Source organism: Neophocaena asiaeorientalis, unplaced genomic scaffold, assembly GCF_003031525.2.
Source record: "Neophocaena asiaeorientalis asiaeorientalis breed wild unplaced genomic scaffold, Neophocaena_asiaeorientalis_V1.1 scaffold11, whole genome shotgun sequence".
NCBI lineage: Eukaryota > Metazoa > Chordata > Mammalia > Artiodactyla > Phocoenidae > Neophocaena > Neophocaena asiaeorientalis.
Genome location: NW_020173124.1, coordinates 2,946,093 through 2,966,945, shown reverse-complemented (window position 1 = coordinate 2,966,945; position 20,853 = coordinate 2,946,093). Strand labels below are relative to the sequence as shown.

The 20,853-nt window shown below is 36.9% G+C and overlaps 1 protein-coding gene across 5 annotated transcripts in view; it reads right to left on the bottom strand.

The window, feature by feature from the left end:
• Positions 1-20,853, bottom strand: part of ARHGAP15 (Rho GTPase activating protein 15) — a 616,446-nt gene that overhangs the window by 203,499 nt on the left and 392,094 nt on the right. For all 5 annotated transcript variants that reach the window (XM_024744104.1, XM_024744108.1, XM_024744105.1 and 2 more), the window contains one exon: positions 19,566-19,664. In XM_024744104.1, the coding sequence (XP_024599872.1) occupies positions 19,566-19,664 (99 nt within the window). The remainder of the gene's footprint in view (positions 1-19,565; positions 19,665-20,853) is intronic.

Below are 20,853 nucleotides of genomic sequence, written 5' to 3'. Positions count from 1 at the left end.
TCAGCAAAACACTTATAAGCAGCTTTTACAGAGAGGTTGCAAGAGCTAAATTTCCTCTAAAATTGTTTGAAAAGTGAACATTTTCAGTGCCTTGTTGTCCTTTTTGTGAATCTTGTCATCTGTATGCCATGAGCTCCAGCAGCTATTTTAATCTGTTTTTGTTTGCAATCCATTTGGTGTCCATCCAAGGAAATGCAGGTGATTCTAATTAACTTATTGCTGAAGACGTAGGAAAAAAATATCTCAATTGTGTTGCAAAGAATTATATACTTAAAACTTTTCTTCTATCATGTGCAACATATTATTAATGAAAACGATTATATGAATATATTTACCACCTAATTCATTGCTGTTCACTTGTATAAATCAATGAGGCTTATGGCACAGGAAAAAGCCACACACATACAAATACACAGACACAATACAGACCCCAAGAATGCTTGCCAACTTTTATTTAACAAGAGTAGCAACTTAAAAATAACATTATTTTTACTTTGTGCAACATAGTTTAATATCTGAAATAACTCTGTTCCAGTAAAAACCTATTGAAATACTCTTAGGCCTAACTCTGCCCTGAGGTAAAAGTGATTAATTGAAAGATTTTGGCAGATCTCTGCTCACCACCAGGGCAGTTTAATTTAGAACACATTCAACCATTTCTCAGTGTCTCTGTGTTGGTGGAGCATAACTTTTGATCTTCTTTGGGGAGGTGCCTCTAATTCAGACCCTTTGGCTAGCCACTTCCTGGAGGGTTTTGATGGCTTGGCTCTGCTAAGCATTCAGGTGAGAGAGAGAGCCCGTTCTGGCTGCTGTTTCTAGAGTGGGTCAGGGAAGCTGAATTCCATCCACAAAGGCAAAACAGTCTACAAACCTGTTTAATCCTATCAGTACCCACAAGTCCTGTTTAGATCACAGACAAGATGGTTCTTCTCAACTTCTTAATGCTCTCCCAAACTTCTGAGAAATTCTGTGTCATTAGACTCTTTCCTAGTCAAAGAATATGCTTCTAACCATGACAGTGGATGAGACTAAAAAGACTGAACTTCCTTTTCTCAAGAAACATAAGATTATTGTTTTCTTTTTGAGAATACAGGATAAACTACTGAGTAGGTATTGGTAATACTCCTTGCTAAACAGAAACATGGGGCTAGTGCATAATCCTCCCTATTTGGCAGATGGACCTGTGCTAGCTTGTGGTTAAATGGAAGGACAGAAAAATTTCAATACGTTCTAGATGCAAAGACCTTGAGCTGGTAAACTCCAACTGTCTATGCAATTTAACGAATATTGATTGAGCGCTTACTATGTAGCAAAAGTGTGCTCGGCACTTGGAATACAGCAAAGAACAAAGAGTACACAGTCCAGATGTAATGGAGCCATAGCACCAGCATCTTCTGAAGCAACAATGCATTAGTGACATGCATTGGTCATGCATCAGTGACAATGGCACCTGTAATCTCTAATACTTTTACATATACGACACATCCAAGCAATACACTCAGGTTGGTATATAAGCTCTGTGGTCAACTTTAGAAGGAAACACCATCATGGTATATATTCAATTTCACACTATATCCTAAAACTGTTAAGTTTCATATGTGTGTATATAGATGTTTCATGTAAAATATGTAGGCATATAATATATATGAAACTTTAGCAAACAAATGATAATTATGATATTTATTTTATTACCAAAGTATTATGTCATAGATTACATTCCTTTCTTATGATATGGGTGTGTGTTCCGAAGGGCTCATTTGAAAAAGATTGGGAGATTATCCTAAATCTACCATGTCCTTGAATATTCTATTTTATACCTCTAATTTAGCTGAAAGATGCTTTAAGACCCATGATATCAGATTCCAAATCTTTAGGTGACATAGTAAAAATCTCAAAATTTAAGTATTTCACAAATTACTGGACAAATCACACCCAGGTTTGGAGATATAAGTCACTGGAAGAGAGATAAAAAGACAATCATTTCCCCTAATTAGAAACTCTAAGTATACCCAGACAATTTAAACCATTGATTTTAAGACTTCTACAAAATGGAATATATAGATAAATGCTCAGAGCTATCACTGAGGTTGGCTTTTTAAATTTCTATTATCATATTACAAGCAGAAAGATTAGGGGGACTTCTTTTAGTGGTGTAAGAGAGACCTATCTGCTCAGCTTCATTTTTGACTACTTGAGGACTGTTAACTATCTAGCAAACAATTGCACAGACTCTAGTTGCTCAAAACATTACTTGTTGCCTTAAGAAAAGGCATTCCAGTACCAATTGTTCTCTTTTTAAACTCATTAGCACTAGTGTAATACAAACCAGATTTCTTGCTTCTGAATGATTTTGTCACTTGGGTCTACATCAAAAGTCTTACTGAAATATTTGTGTGTGTATACATACACACACATATTTAACATCTATCATTAGATATTTAGCATCTATCACTTCTTTCTGACCTGTTGTCATGGAAAGAAGGTATATTAAGCAAAGATGTGTTACATATGTTGATGTTCATTAACACACTATTTACTGAGTGTCTCTTCCACATGTGTGAGTTTTCGAAGTGGTAAGAAACCAAGTTACAAATACATTTCATGTTTTCCATTGTCTTAAATTTAAGTAAAGAGTATCTTAATTTTCCTAATTCCACCAAGGTCTGGCCAATATTGAACTTTGAAAATAATATTAGAAAATCCATCATCAGTTACTATAGCTGACTTTCAGGGCTACAGAAGACAGAAATAAAAGACTATCAATTTGATGACCTAGATTTTATTTCATTGGTCCCCAAGGTTAGCCCTAACATTAATTATAGAGGCTATATTTACAATTTTTTTTAGAATTTTTGGGAAGATAATTTCATCTTAAAATATTTCTTTTACATAGTATTGCTTACGTTCAAAATTCTGTAATTAGAGTTTTATTCCTTTGTCTTTAAATCCCATGGAGGGATTTCACATAAAACTTCACTAATCATGTATACTTCAGTGTGGATCAATCTATTAGATCTTGTCTTGAGAGCAGACTTTAGCTAAAAGGAAGGCAAATAGAGCAAGAGTTCACTTGTGGAGGATGTGGAACAGGAAGAGATGAAGGATAAGTGTCAAGTATAATAAATAATGGGAGAAGAAAAGAAAAGGAAGTGGATGTACCATGTTGGGTTCAAGCTAATGCAAATGGGTAATTGCTATTATCCAAATGCTCACCCTTATATTCTCAGATACACTGGACATAGGAAAATGGAGTATTCTTACTGTATTTAAAGATTTGGGGGGGGAGGAGAGGCACGTTTTTCAGTTTGACTAAATACAATTTATTCTTAAATATGATTTATTTTTATTATCATGATAATTTTCCAATATATGGGAAGTGTAATAAATGATCTATCTTTCTTCTGGGACAACTTATACCATGCTTTTTCTTTTAGGTGAGTGTAATGCTCTAAACTGAAGTTCAAAAACTGAGCTTAGGGGCTTCCCTGGTGGTGCAGTGGCTGAGAGTCCACCTGCCGATGCAGGGGACACGGGTTCGTGCCCCGGTCCGGGAGGATCCCGCATGCCACGGAGCGGCTGGGCCCGTGAGCCGTGGCCGCTGAGTCTGCGCGTCCGGAGCCTGTGCTCCGCAACGGGAGAGGCCACGGCAGTGAGAGGCCCGCCTACCGCAAAAAAAAAAGAAAGACTGAGCTTATATAAATCCATATAGGGCTTTGCTCTACAGATTGAAATGTTGTTATGTTAAGAGACACATTGTTCTTCCTTGGAATTATGAGACCTCTGTATCTCCTTGGAATAATGATGTACACAAGCCTGTCTCTTCTGGGTAGGGCCTGCAGAAAACACAGTCTGGCATCATTCTTCTCTCACTGCATCATTCTTCTGCACCTGCACTGCATATGGAGCTGTCTGTGTATAGATGACTAGCTCCATCAGACACCTCTCCTCTCTCGTGTCCTTAAGTCTCTCAGTAACTTAGCCTAAAACTCTTCAGCCTCAACTGGAGATCACATGGCACTGAACAATGGCAGACTCACGAGGTCCTAGATTCCCAACCGACTCTCAAGTTTTCAAACAAACCTTAACAAAGACTACTATACACAGAAACAAATGCATTTCTACCAACCCATTGGTTAGAATATAAAAGCAAAATAATGACCTTATTTTGCCAAAGTTTAGAGCAAAGTGTACTATAAGCAAAAGCCCTAGAGAGGAGGAAGGTACTAAGCTTGGGAACATAGCCTGCTTTTAGAGGTGTCAATATGATTCCCTTTTCCCTTCTTTGCCTTGTCAAACAAAACCAAACCCCTTCTCTGGTGCTTGAATATACTCTAATAAGAGACAAAGCCATTTGATGCCAGTTTATTGATGCCTTTTAGAACAATGTACTCAATGTAATATTCAGTCATAAGGGTGTCTGAACTTCAGGCTGAAGTATAAATGATATTCTTGAGGCAGGTTGGCCAGGAGAAGGGTACTAGAGGTCAGACACAGTGCTGAAGGGAACAGTATGGAGTAACGCAGCCATCCAGCAAAGAAAAAGAAGGAAGGGGGTAAATGAGTACCCAAAATACATCATCATCATCCTGGAGTTATCCTTGTTCAGAACTCATGTTTTGCCCCATAAGAAATTTCACTAACAGGTTTGTAATTGTCTTCTTAAGGTTTCAGGGTTTCAGACTCCTTTCAACTTTAACTCTGTTACCTACCAGTATTAATTATAAAATCTTGCTGTAAATATGAGCTAAAAATTTAATATTTGACAATGTTTGACAAGTGAAAAGCATTTCCCGCGCCCAGCATGCTGTCTAACAAGAAAATGACAATAAATGATTCAGGACTTTGAGTATGAAGGTCTGTTTTCCCTCTTATATGCTAGGTGTGTTAGAAATAGTAAATAAGAAGAGATTTCAAATACCTTCAAAAGAGAGGTTGTTCATAGAATAGCATTTCTGTGCAATCTCCAACAATTTTAGTTAAACAGAAGTGCTATAACCTTTTTGTTTATTTTTGTTTTAGTTTTGGTAATGGGAATTTGTGGCAGTTAATTTCAAAATATGGAAATTTAGGAATTCTTTAAACTCTTTCTCCTCTACACAAAACTCTATCCCGCTAATTTATCCATGGGATTAAATATGCAATATCCCTTTAAATATTAAAAGTCCCTACACTTTAGTCTTTAAATATATGAGAAAATATGACCAAACTATATTATTTTAACATGTGATCTTCTTTTAGAGCCACTGGTATTGCTTTTTGCACGTGGTACTCTAATTGTTTCTGTTGGTTCCTCGGGAATCTACAATCTAGTTCTAGAACTATTTTCAGTTGAGAAGAGTTGCTTTCTACCATTAATTCAATTTCTAGCTTAATAACTTTTCCCTTAGTTTACCTGCTAAGAATAATTGTTTTATCTGCTCGTATTCATAAACAGCTTGTGAAAAGAAGTCTTTCTTGTGGGAAAAGAATTTGTATGGAAAACATGCTCATACATATATCAGACCAAGGATTAAATGATGAACATTATATGTGAGGAAACATTACAAGAAGGTTTCACTATATTCGTTTTTCCAAGTCAGTATTCCAAGCCAGTCTTGGATTGTGTGTGAAAAGTAAGAACTCTGCACCATAACAGGTGCTGGCAGGAAACTCCCATTGAAGCTTATGGAAGTTATGCCTGTAAAGTCTTGGCATCTGAGAAAATTCTCTCATAAGAATGCATCATGCATCAGCTTTTTCTCACTGCAAAAACAATACAAGGCTGTAACTGCTTAACCACATTCCCAGTCACTATTTTGCTAACACCATGCCTCGGTGATGACACCTTTGGTGACCTTGCGCTATACGTAAAGTATGTATCAGCCTTAATTTCAACATTGCAAACGTGCATTATCTTCTCTATATAACAATAGAGATGCTGGTCTACCATCTGTCTGTCCTAATCAAAGCATAAATTTGAAAGATTTTTTTCCTGTGGAGTCAATGGATTTAAACTAATTCACCCACATTCTGAAGATTGACTTTTCATATACAACATGGCAAATGTTTAAGAGATTTACTGGAATTAGGAATACAATTTGGAGTATCAGGTAGTAATTAATATAAGCTTTAAATGTATAGTACTGACTCATGTTGGAAAGCACTAGCATTATGTGTCGCACATAGTGGGTGCTTAATAAATGTCACCTTTGCTTTCCTTACATAAATCATACCATATCTGTATGACCACAACTTCAAAGACTAATGGTGTAATTCTTCGCGTGTAAACTTGCCTACCTTAAAGTTAACAAGTAAGGCTTCTTTCTCCGATCAAGTTCAATTTTTCAGCCTATTAATTCTAGAGGTTAAAATATTTTGACTGACATTTGCCTGTGGGATACAACTGAAAAAATTCTCTGGCCTTATAAGTCTACTAGTTATAAGGGATTTGATTTAAACCCAATGGGTAATTTGGGTTTAAAGCTTTTGTCAAGTTAAGGACTAAGATAAAAACTTAGACAGTGGTGCATGTTAGAAAAAGCCTGCTGAAAATAATTGTGAGCCTGTGTATACCCAGATGCATATATTCACATCTAGGTTTGTGGCTACGCTATGGAGTAAATGCTACTAGCTTACACTTATATTTGTATTTATACTTTTAAATGTGCTTTTCAGATATCAATAAATATCTTTCATAAAAAGTCCTCAGTTGGGGTAATAGAGCTACATTCCAGAACACGCGCACAAACACACACACCCCGCCCACCCAGCACCAACCCAGGCAATCTGCCAAAGTGTAGTTGCTGTGAAGGTTTTGCTTTAGGGCAACAGCAAACTAGCTCACCGCCCTGCTGCCCTGTCCACTCCTCACCACATGGTTCTTTGCTGTATCTTTAACTTCCCCTCCTACAGTGAGGGAACATTTCTTCAGACTGTTCTATTGCCAATACATTTTTACTTTGTATGATGAAATGAAACAAGGGACTGGTTTCATTAGAAGGAAAGGTAAACAGAGCATTAATTAAATTTGCTGATGATACTAAATTGGGAGGAACTGTGGACATCTGTGAAGACAAAAGAATCATACAAATGGACTTCAGGAGTTTAGAAATATGAGCAGGAAATAATAAAATGAGATTCAGCCTTAAATAATGCAAGCTAATACATTTGGGAAAAGATAATCAGAAACATGGCTATTCAGTGGATGGTAGATGCCTGGAAAGTGGTGATGGTGAAAGAGACCTAGGGGGTGATAATGGGAAAAATTATACACAAACTTACGGGGAAGTAGGCACAATGCCTGGAGGTTTATACATAAAATACATAATTTTTTGAACCAGGAACATGATAGTTCTACTCTTATGACACTGGTAGGTCTCAAAAGCATTAAATTTCTCTTTAGTTAGTTGAATCTCTCAGGTTTATGAAGCAATTTAACACTGTTTGTTGAGAGACTGCTTTCTGCCTCTTAAGGATAAGCAAGTCAGTTTTGTCTGAAGCCTGTCCTGAACACCAGGGTCATTGCTCTATTTTTGTTCTGTCTTATCCTATTAGAGATTATTGCTAATATGGTATGTCATATAGATATAAACATGGATATAGACTGAGGTGGATATATATACACATATCATACCATGATGCAAACGCCAAACAAAACAAAATAACTCTTTTAAGGCAGCTTCTTTACCTTTCCAGATAATGTAACTTTACATTGTGTTTTAAGAGACATTTAATCACTATCTCTTCTAGCAGTTCAATGAATCTTCAGCATAGAATTTTTTTTAAATATCTTTATTGGAGTATAATTGCTTTACAATGGTGTGTTAGTTTCTGCTGTATAACAAAGTGAATCAGCTATATGTATACATATATCCCTATATCCCCTCCCTCTTGCGTCTCCCTCCCTCCCACCCTCCCTATCCCACCCCCTCTAGGTGGTCACAAAGCACCGAGCTGATATCCCTGGGACGAAGTGAGAGAGTGGCATGGACATATATACACTACCGAACGTAAAATAGATAGCTGGTGGGAAGCAGCCACTCAGCATAGAATTTGATTCTCTAAGGATGGATGCATGGGTGGATGAATGAAAAGAAATCTTGGATAATATCCATCTATTCATCCATTTAATCGTCCATCTTGACTGGAACCCCTACATATGCCAGCTCTAGTGTGCTGAGCAGTGAGGAGGCAGGGATGAACCAGACCATCTCTAGACTCCAGGACTCACATTCTAGGTGGGGAAAGGGCTATGAGACCAGCCGTTACGGTCGCATGCAATAAAGGCTATGCTGGGGAAGCAAAGCTCTTACTGGAACACTGTGGAGAGGGGTGGCTACTAATGTCCAAGAGACCACAGAGAGGGGGTTGAGGGTACGAGTCGGAGAACATTCATTGTTGAGGGTGACTCTGGTGCTATGCCCAAGAGGATCAATCGGAATTTGGCAGGTAAATGGGTATGGAAAGGGTCTTTAAGGAGAGAAAACAGATCATGGAAGGAATATCAGCCTTTGGAAAACTTCATGTAGTTGGAGCATAGGAAGCCGTTTATGAGGTTATAAAGCTGGAGAGTAGACAGAGGTCATATGCTTCTCCTTTTTATGGTAATAACTAGTATGGTATTTTGTTTATCCTGATGAGAAGGCTCTCAGAAGGGATAATATAATCCTATTTATATTTAAGAGGGATCATTTTGGCAGCATGGAGAAGAATGGCCTGGGAAGAAATAAGAACAAAGGCAGTGATATCAATTAGAGGGTTTATCTCAAAAGAAATTATGGGAGCACAATTAAGGCCATGGGAGGTGAGAGGAAGAATCAGCTTCAAGAGATAGTACGGGCTTCCCTGGTGGTGCAGTGGTTGAGAATCTGCCTGCTAATGCAGGGGACACGGGTTCGAGCCCTGGTCTGGGAGGATCCCACATGCCGCGGAGCAACTGGGCCCATGAGCCACAACTACTGAGCCTGTGCTCCACAACAAGAGAGGCCGCGATAGTGAGAGGCCCACGCACCATGATGAAGAGTGGCCCCCGCTTCCCACAACTAAAGAAAGCCCTCACACAGAAACGAAGATCCAACACAGCAAAAATAAATTAATTAATTAAAAACAAAAGTACCAATGCCACCGTGGATGTGAGGATTAAATTAGTCAATGCTTAAAGGAAAAAAAAAAAGAGATAGTAAAAAAAAGTACAGATCATTAGATCTGATGAAAGATGCTGTACATAATGAGAGAGAAGAATTTAAGATGTCCAATGAATTTCTTTTTAGGGCAATGGGGAAATAGTTATGAATCCACTGACTGAATTAAAGACTAAAGGAGGAATAGCAGGTTTGTTGAGGAAAGTTATAAGTTCAGTTTAAAAAAGTTGAATTTGGAATGCCAGGGAAAAACTCAAAAAGGGTTGTTCCTGGACCTCAGGTCTGAGTATAAAAAGGTAGCTTGAGGGGGCTTCCCTGGTGGCGCAGTGGTTGAGAGTCTGCCTGCCAATGCAGGGGACACGGGTTCGAGCCCTGATCCGAGAAGATCCCACATGCCGCGGAGCAACAGGGCCCGTGAGCCACAACTACTGAGCCTGTGCTCCGCAACAAGAGAGGCCGCGATAGTGAGAGGCCCGCGCACCGTGATGACGAGTGGCCCCCGCTTCCCACAACTAGTGAAAGTCCTCGCACAGAAACGAAGACCCAACACAGCCAAAAATAAATAAATAAATTTATTAAAAAAAAAAAAAGTAGCTTGAGGAGTCATGCCCGTTTAGGAACTTTAAAGTCATTGAAGGAATCATTGAAGCTTTAGGAGCATTGAGATCACACTGACAGAATGAGTAGCATGAAATGTCAGTCAAGAATTAAATCCAGAGGAAATGCGTGTTTTTATGCTGTCAAACTCTAGGCCAGACACATAGGCTCCAACATTATGCTATGCAATCTCACATACATGCCAACTGCTCACCTTTAAGACAAAAGTAAAGAAAACTTACCACAGTGATTACAGTGCTGTTGGGTGTCTCACCACTCTGTAGGGATACTCAAGAGTTAAGTTATTAGCCCAAACTGTCAAAAGTGCAAAACATAACATGAAGGGCATTATGTTTAAAACAAGAAAGGTAATGGTCCTCTTTTAATGACACTGGTGTATTCTAAGTCTTTATAGAGCTTTTGATAGTGTCAGCAGAGTTTAACTTTTTTCTGCTGTGAAGTAAATTTTGGAGAAAATGAAATCAATATCCAGTAGCAAAACCATGTCAGAATGTAGAGGATTGGTATCCTCTGTTCATTAGTTTCAAACTGATAGGTCTGTGTCGTTGACCATATCTTTCTTATTTCAAATTCTTTGACAGAATCTGTAAACTCAAAATCTGTCTTCAAACGAAGAATTTCCTGATATTTCCATAGAAAAGAAACACTAAATCAGGAAGGTGAGATATTCACAGGGAAGTAAACTAACACAGAGGAGCACCAGCATGGTATTCCAAGCCTGAATTAAAGGAAAAGATGTGGTGCTCAACTTTCTGTGTGGTTATGGGACCCGAGCCTACGCCTGACCATTCTCAGACATGTCACTTACAAGTCATAGTTGCCATTCAATTACTAAATTAAAAACAGCAGGCTATTGGTGTTGAAATAATGCCTAATGGGATATAACTTCCTCTGATGAAATGAGAATGGATGTTCTATTAGCTGCTGAACTTAACCGTGCTTTCCAAAAATTGATGAGCGTAAAATCTTAAAGTAAACATAACTTCGAATGTTTAGCATAGCTGAGTATCAATGGGAAAGAATGATGTCATTTAGAATATAATATAATATCATCAGAAATGGTTTAAATGTTTAAAAGAAAGACTTGCAAGCTACACTATTCTCTGCACATCTTGTAGCTGCCTTCAACCAACAACTGCTGGTCATCCATCTTTTTAGTTTCAACCATTTGCAGGTGTAGCAATGGAATGCAACTTTCCAATCAAGATTTAAACAATGTTGAATGTAATTTAACCATTCTTTCATCATTTATTGAGAATTCATCATGTGCAAGGCACTGTGTGAAGAGTTAAAAATAAATCCATGCTCCCTATAGAAAGGAGCACACAATGTACTGAAGGTGATGTCTTAAATACTTTCCTTCTATAAGTGGTGCTTTCACCCTACATCTCAGGGCATTCTTATTTCCTTAAAAAGAGTACGACTTTACATTTAGGGTCTATGGTCTACTAAAACCTCAAGAACTCTTCCAGCAGTATCATTTCAGACTTATTTTGGTTTTGCACGGTCAGTTTTTCTTTTCAAAGCATCCTGCCCTTGGTTTGTTTGTTTGTTTGTTTGTTTGTTTCTGAACTGAAAATAGAAGTGGCTTGAAGAGTATAGAATTTGGCAAAAGGAATAAAACTAGCAAAGAAAGGATTATTTAAACCCAGGAAAAACATGTCTAACTCAACAGCCCATTAGACTGTAAGATAACTTCTCATAGAGTTCAGAAGAATCTCTAAGACATGAATCTATTAAGGAGATGAGTAAATTACTTTAAAACATCCTGTAGAGGAAAATATGCCATATTCAATTATGCAGACCAATGCAACTATTTCTCCTGGAATCTGTACGTCTCTTTTACGGTATACACAGATTAATGATTAATGCTTAAGTTGGACACACTTCATCTGAAAGTGTGAAAATTCTTTGGAAAAGGCAATTTTTTCTAGGCATTTAGAAAGGGAGTGTTATTCATTAGGAAACCCACAAAAGAGTATAAAATTTTGGTCTTATTCATAGCTTCCTGAATTAACTTAAGGCTTCTCAATTATCATACATTTTTAAGCTCTAGGGAAATGCCTATAAAAATATAACGTATATATTTTTGTTCAACCAATAAAGAATAGATTAATTCAAAAAATAAAGTGACACTCTTGTGAAAGTGTTGATAATTTACTTTTTAATCAATTGGTTCACATTATGCAACAAGAATAAAAAAAAATTTAAAAACTACAAATCCATTTTTGAATCCCAAGGCAACAAATATCTGAAAATCTCTAACTGCCTTATTATTAGCAGTAGTATTATCACTATTACTCCCATTTTTTAAAAAACTGAAAGCTTTCCAAAAGCATGTGATTTTTTTCCTTCAAATTTTGTAAACACTTGCTTTCAGGCTTAAACACCCTGCCAACTTTCAGCCAAGATTATTTTTATGGCTGAACTATTAACTTCTGAATATTGGGGTTTATAATGGACAAAACTCCCAGACCCAGAACTCCCATCATATAAATGACACCACTAAAGGATAATTTAGAGTACTGCATCTTGACATGCTGAGGTGTTGCATTATTTAAATCCTCCATCCACAACAAAAGGCTAATTTCCTAGGGTATTAATTTTGGCTGTGTTTCCTTCCAACTGACTCCAAAGGAAAAATATGTTAAGAACCTAAACTTTAGAAAGGGGATGGGAGTGGGGGCAGAGGTTGGAAATTAGACTCAGGCTTTATCTAGGAAGAGACATTATTTATTCGTATGCATTCTGGACTCAAAAGTGTGGGAATATCCGCTGACTGATTTGGCCAGGGCCGCATTGCTGGATACGTTAGATAGCCCTTCTGGTTATTGAACTGCACATTCATTTCTCTGTTAACTTCTGTTAGTCTTAAGCTCTCTTTTTTTGATAATAAGACTGTTGTGTATTGCTCAATGTAGATAAACTCCATTAAATGTCACTAATAAGTACAGTGAACTAATTCGTAGCCACGTCTATACACAGAATTTGTGAACATTCAGAATTTGTGAACATTCGTGGCAAGATTTAACTGACAAGCATTTTCTGGAACAGCAGTACATTTCTCTGGAACAGGGAAGTAGGCATTAGGTAACTATGGCAGAGATGGTAACTGGTGCAATAGTCTGTCTTCTCTTCATTACAGACCTCACAAGCAAGTGCTTTTATCCATATTTGTTTTCTTAATTGCAAAACACAGCTTTTTTTCTCTCTCTCCACCTTGTCATCTCTGATTTCTTTTGGTTGTCTTTTCCCAGTTTCTCTTTTATACTCTCGCTGGCTGTTTCCTGTTTACTCTTTTTTGATTTTTGTCTTCCCCTCTAGCCCTGAATGTGGCTTTCTTACAGACACAGAGGCCCCAGCATGACTACCCCAAAGAGCCAATTCCAACTTGGACCCACAAGACTACTGCTGTCAGGAAGGTGGCTGTCATTGGTTGCATTAAAACAAAACATAAAACATCAAAAACGCTAAACTGGACTTGATTTTAACTCAGAATTAAAAACTAAGGAAAATTTGCTGTAAACTTTCACGGAGTTTCTTGGAGGATCATTGCTATTGTAAACGCATGTGGATGCCTAACTTTAGGCATAAAAAGCGAGCACTTAAAAAAAAAGGAAGACATAGGTCAGTGCTCTTAGAAACATTTTTGTTCAGTCCACAAATATTCTCTGGGGAAAAAGGAATAGTGCTTATCTTGAACTCTTGATTTTATTTTTTGAACATGTCATTTTTATCAGTTTGTTTTGTTTTTGTTACTTTTTTTTTTTTTTTTTTTTTTTTACTCACTGCTTTTAAAACCAGCAAGCAGAAGTCCCTCTGGAACAAGATAGAATCATACAAGTTTTCAAGAATCTCGTCACAAACTAAACAGTACAAATTGCACATTCTTCATGAAGTATCAGCCTTTGGTGCGTGCCTGGATCCAACTATAATAGATTATCCCAAAGTGGGAAAGAATGAACAGGACAAAATTAGCAGAACTGGGAGCAGAGCTTGTCTAGGGAAGGCATTATGATCTGCCCTTCAGGGGTCTAGATCATCAGGCAATGGGAATAGACCATGTAGTTTTATTTTTGCAAGTGAACGCTTGGTAGTATCTCAAGAGGCAGACTGGTGCACTGAATGTTGCCTGTTCTTTTTATAGTAAGTACGTACATGTGCGTGCCTTACTTAATTTGCAAGTACATGTTAAGCAAGGCATGCACTATATATAATAGTAAATATCCATGTATTTACGTATCGTCCTTGTTCTGAATTTTTATGACTCGGTAAGTATATTCCTGTGTAGGTGTGTAACCTTACCTTCTTATGATATTAATACATACGTCTAAATAAATATTGACACAATTAGAGAAATAGGTTTCATTTATAATGGCATGGGATTCTTAATGTGTCTTTCTCTCAAACTTCACGTTAACAGCAGCTGAATTACCAAAAAGAAACAGTTAAGGTATAATAATAATCTTAGCCATTCTTTTTCCAAGTTGCTATAATCTACCCAAAGATAACTAATTGTTCAAAGTAAACATTCCACTCTGACCACAAAAGGAATCCATTACACAAACATATAATTCACAGTCATTTTTAGTGGGTTGTAAACAGTTTGGAATGAGCATAAAATGGGACAAAAATCAAAGTGAGCATTTTGAAATGAAAAAGTGTTTGCTACAAAAGGTCAGTCCCTTTGCTTGGCAAACTATGTAGAAAAGCCTGGGAAAATGCTGATCACACAAGCAATGAAGGAATTTTAAAGCCAACAGCCTCCTTGTTTCTTTAAACAGACATCGGAACCTATAACTGGATCCTGTCAAACAAACGACAGCAAAAAAATATAACAGCTGCTAAGAAGTCAAGTAGAGAGATAAAGTTTTTGAGGCTAAGGACCTTCTCAGAAGTAGACTAAAGGTCTTTCTTAAATCTTTAAGCAAGGTTATGGATCCCAGGGTGGCTTTTAGGCACCAAGTCAAATATGTAATTTTGTGTATCATTCTTGTCATAGTATTTTGTGTTCCAGAAAAAAGAAAGAGCAAAATTGTCAGTTAGCATCTGCTGAGGCATTCTGCAAAGGAGCTTATAGCTGGAATCATCAAATTTGGAAGACCTGGTATCACTGATTTTTAACTGTGGTAAAGAAAACCACATAATATAAAATTTATCATTTTAACCATTTTTAAGTGTACAGTTAAGTGGTGTTAAGTGTGTACACATTGTTTGCAACACATCTCTAGGTATCATTTTAATGTTGTTAAATAGTTCAGGGGCATAAAAATCAGAACTGGGAATCATGGAGGAAGAATGAGTTGTTAAACCATATTCCAAAGGATGAATGCCAATCCAAATGTAATTTAAAAATTGTTTTAAAACCAGCCGTATTCCTTTACAAACAAAAATATATTCAAGGCATAAAAATACATTTAGTGTAGAAACGTGTTCATTCATTTAGTTAACTCCATTATTATATAAAGGAAGTCTTTGGCAATGTATGGTATTGTTGTGTAGAAAAAGGACTGGTTCATCATTTATGGCATGTTCTTTTGGGTATCTCACACCAAGTGACTCCTTGTATTGTGCTGTCACAATGTGTCAAGAAAATAACCTGGGAAATAGGCTGTAATTAAGCTTCTGGTCTTATCAGGAGGCTAAAACCAGAAGAGTATGTGTTTTATTATTCAGGGTTTATAATGTCATTTAGAAATATATTCTAAATAAAAATTATATATATATATATATATATATATGGACTCTCAACCACTGTGCCACCAGGGAAGCCCCAAAATTATATATATTTAAGGTGTACAACATGATGATTTGATATACATAGACACAGCAAAATGACCAACTAATTAACATATCATCTCCTCACATAACTACCAATTTTTGTCTGTGACAAGAGCACCTGAAATCTACTCTCTTAGCTCATTTTCAGTATTCATCACAGTATTGTTAACTCTGGTCATCATGCTTGTATAGTAGGTCTCTAGACTTATTCATCCTGCATAACTGCAACTTTATGCCCTTTGACCAAGATCTTTCCATTTCCCCCATCCCCTAGTATGTCATTTTTAAGCTGACAAACTTCTTCTATTGTTTTTTTTATTATTACTGTAGTGGTTGTTCTTTCTCCTAGCACAATATCTATTCTTTTCTTTCACAGCACTTATCACAGTTTGTTTAATGTATATCTGCTCTATATTCTCAGCTGGTAGTATGGAGACTGACACAGAGTAGGTACTGAATAGTTACTTACTGCCGAAATGCAATAAACACTAGCGTCTGTTACTTCAGTGAGTGTTTACAATGCCACACACACTGTGTGCCGTTCTTTCCAAATATCAGTAACTGGTCTTCACAAAGAGTAGTCAGTCAGTTACATAGTTTTCATATAAAAAACTATGGATTAAGGTCTCAGTACTAATTATACCAGTTTAGTACTTTGTTTAGTTCATGTCTCCTAGGTCCTTGTCTCTAAGTGATACAGGTGACCCTATTTTTAAGTAAGCAATTTCTAGACACCTTTGAGGTCATCATAAACTACAGAAATTATTTTATAAAGCACTGAAAACTGGACTTTTCCCTCTTTGGATCTACATACCACCAGTGTGTCACAATGTTATCCTCTCCAGGCTCGTCCCCCCAGACCTCAAAAAAGTATCAGATGATCTCCTGCTTTTAGTCAGTTTACCATATGTACTGAGCATTAGCTGAACAATAATTCAATATTTTTGCAGAAACTGCTCTGGAAGAAGAAACGTAAGTTGAATTTTTCATTGGCTACTTATGATTTCACATATATATATAAAATCTAAAACTGTAAAGGCAAGGCAAGGGAGAATGAACCACTTGGAAAAGCTTTAAAGACTAACACACTCCTTTACAGTTTGCCCTCCAAGTTTTCTGTATGTTTTCTAGGCTGAGCAGACAATGTCAGAAACCACAGAAATAACTTTAATCTAGTTATAATAGTTGGTAAGAAGGAGAATGCTCTGGTGGTTTAGAGGAATAAAGGAAATCCAAATCAAGATAAGGAAACGTACTAAACAAGTGATTCGCTAAATTGGTTTACATTCGGCTCACTAAAGAGATTTCTTTCTAGGTAGGTCCAAGAGATGCAAAATTTAAAATGTAACTAATACCACTGTACCAGTGATGAATAGAGAATGTATCTTGTGCCAAGGGCTGGGTAGGATTTCCCTGTGGAGACTAGAGGAGCATGGGCAAACTGGCTCTGCCAAGTGCAAGTAACTAACTGAATGAATGAATGAATGGTGGAATGAATGAATAAATGGTGAGAAATGCCCTCCTGATGTTGTTGCATTTGAAATCAAGCATGTAAGAAGCATTAAAAAAAACCCAGCTACAGTGTGTAAATTATTTTTTTAAGGTGGGGGAAATAACCTCAAGAAAAAGAGAGAGAAAGGAAACAAGTATTTTTTATAACAGCTGATGTGCTGCTGTAGTGAGGATTGAGACCATTTTCCTAAGACTGTGAGAGTAAACACACAGTTTTCATTAAAAGTGCCTTTCCCATAACTGGTCCATAAGCATTTCCCATGACTCTGCAGTTAAGTATCTTGGCTGGAAGAGGATCTGGCCATTAGAAGGAGGGCTCTAGATATGCAGAGTCCAGCCGTGCTGAGAGACTTGGCACCTTTATATGCTACTTCCTAACAACAACCCCAGCATAAAATGTCATCAGAAGCCTGCATAAACATTGGACTTAGATTCACATAAATTATTTCTGTCCTGAGGTGCTTTATGCCAAAATTTAGTAAAAACAACACTTTGAGTAAATAGAATTGGCATATCAATGTAAGAATATTAATCCAACAAATGATCATAGAAAAATATAATCAAAAGCACACACTTGTAAATTGTGCAGTGATGTGAGAGGTTTACCTTGTGTCTCTGAGTTTTTGTTGAACATTTCCATACAGTTCCTTCAAGCTGACATTGCCAAAATGCTTTGAATTATCAGTTGCTTTATGGAATTGCAGTCTTTGAGTTTCATTAAAACACTTAGGAATTATTTTAATAATCATATGTGATTAGTGCCTGTTCAGTGCTGAATCTACAAATTCATTTTAAGAGTAAACGTTGGGACAATGAAATATAATGCCAAATATGATTGCCCCTGTCAGAAAATACATTGTCTTATTTTATTAAAAATCACCAACAAAATGCCATGAACAAAACATACAGTTTCTATTTATGGGCATTTTCTATTCTGCAATACCATGGTGTTTGCATGCCACAAGGCTGTATCTAGCAGAGTTCTCATTTTGCCTGGGGTATGTACATAAATAGAGAGTTATAGAACGCTTTTTTTATGGGCACACATCTTATTATGTACAGCTTCCCCCAAAGTCCTATTTGGATTTTTGCTAATATAACAGTGCTCACACCATCAATGCTGAGTATTTATAAGAGAATGAAGATTTCCTGAAAATGATGATAATTTAACTATTAGCAATAATGGCATTATAACATTTTCAGTGATCCATTTGGCATTAAGTACTTATTAAATAATATTTATTCCTAAAATATGTACTTACAAAATTAAATGAGATTGCAACATACAATAAAAAGACATTTCTCTCTAAACTCCAATTGATTCCATTCCTCACAGATACCTCTCCTTGTGTTCATTCTGCTTTTACTGTTTTCTCCTCCCTCTTTGAACCCTCAGCTCTTCTCTCTGATGTGTTGATATGCTTTTCCCCAAAGCTGCTCACTTTATCCACTTTCTCTACCCACTCGTCCCCTTCTTGTTATTCTCTCATTCCCTACTGACATGGGAATAATAGGATCCCAAGGCTGTCCTTACAGTATAATCAAAGTATGAATTTCCAGGATCTGGAAATTGCAGACCATTTTTATTATGTTTCTATAATAAAGCCAGGTAACACTGAGAGAATTAAAATGGCTTTTCCCTAGCAGATAACTTGGTAAAGATTTCTTCCCTTGGTTCTATTGTTTTAAGAGACTGGGAGCTGAAAAGGGGAATAGATTCACCACTTCTTTTTCTGGAAACACCTCTGTCTTTTACATGATATATATTCCCCTAGATCCTGGGAATATGTTGTAAACTTGTAACAGATGGTGATGAAGCTTCACATTTCTATACAATATATTTTTTGAGATTCTGCACCTACTGTATGTATCTTTCAGGGAAAATGACCTTGAATGAATAAAGTCATAGTCTGAAGGAAAAACACCCCACAGATAGACTAGCATAGAAATGATGAGTCAAATGGGTTTTGTTTTGTTCCCCTCAGTAAGATGAAATAATTTCAAATGGAAAACAGAATGTTGAAATATAGGAATCAAAGGTCATCTTAACACTGGAGGTGTGTCTGTTAATTGTTCCAGGAAAAACAGTTAGGCATATTCTGTGCTGAACAGATACACGTGGAAGATGGAATATCACCATGTGCAAGTAGAAACGCTGTTTGCTTCACTTGGGTAATGTTGGGGGCTTACCAAAATATGTTCTGGCACAAAATCTACCAGCATGAATGTTAGGAGGGTTCTAACACTGTGAGTGCTGATATTTTATGAATGTTTTATCACTGGCGAGAAAACAAGAAGTTTGCAATTGAATCAACAACATGTCAGACAGAAAAAAATATTAAAAAAAGAACATTAGGGGGAATTATTGATGTCCCTACTGTGAAAACAAACTGAAGTTAATAAGAAACTTGATCCTCTTAACTGATTAACAAAAGTCAGATTTTAATTTCATAGCTTGTCAGTGCTGTTAACTTGAGCACTGGTTGTGTAGAGGGTACAGTATTGGGGGAAATTGCTGTATATTCAGTTACCCACCTCTTTTTTCGACAGCTTCAATGCACTGCTTTACAAACCGCGGAACTGTGGAATTTTCACGTTCACACACTGTGTGCAGATGAGAGCCAAAAATTTGATCTGCAAAAGAAACAAAGATGAGCTTCATTAAAATCCAAGCTTGCGTTGTTCTTTAATTTGATTCTGTTTCCATATCCACTGAATGATGAAATCTGCATCTTGCATAGGAATCGATTTTTTGCTTTAATTCCAAAGTGTCTATTGCAGACATACAAAGACCATAACTCCCTTCTCTATGGAACAGGACTCCGGCCCCAGAGAAAGAAAACTAACACTCTGCCATCGATTAGGCAGGGATGACTGAGTAATTTATAGTCTCTCTGGGCTTAACTTTGTTGCCTATAAAATAATGACAGGGAATTAAGAAAACTTCTATAAAATAATTAATCTTAGCGAATTGGTGTCTTAGTGTTTGAGAACAAATTTGTCAATGGTTATCAAAATTATGATGTTGTTAGTATATGTAGAAGATTCACCCTGTGGCTCAATGATATTCGAAGAAAGCAAGTTCCCGGAGACTTACTTTGAAGTGAATTTCTTCACATCTCTCCTGCCTTGAATGCCCTTCCTCTTCTCTAATCTAAGTATCCCCTTTCTTTTAGGGCTCAGCTCAGATGGCTCTTTCTCCATAAACTCTATCCTTCCTATCTCAGCTTTATGTCTCCTGTAACATAGGTTCTTTGGAATACCAGTTCTTCAGGATGTTAATAGGCGATTTTGGGGAAAAAGCCTGTAATCAAAAATGGTTTAGCCACATTGGGTTAAACAAAGTTAAACAGGTTTCTTTCATGTGTACTTATTTTTAGAGTCTGTGTTATGCCAGTGTGCACTGGGAATCTCCAGGCGGGACTGGAGGATGCATTATTTCCCAAACTTATCTGAGTAAGATCCTTTTATTTCAAAGGGTATCTCTCCAGACTAATGTTTCCCAGAACACACTTTGTGAAATTCTAGCCTAGCCCTCTCATTTGGAACATGATTTATGCTACCTTGCATTGTGTATTTACACTTATAATATATGGAATGTATTTTCTCAAAGCAGATTCTGAGTGCTGCATTGCTTATATGTTCTTACGGTCACCAGTGCCTAGCACAAATTTGGGTCCACGGCATTCACGCAAAAATTTTTTAAAACTGTGTTAAAATATATGTAACATAAAAGTGTCCATTTTAACCACTTTTATGTGTACAGTTTAGTGGCATTAAGTACATGTGCATTGGTGTGCAACCATCACCACCATCCATTTCC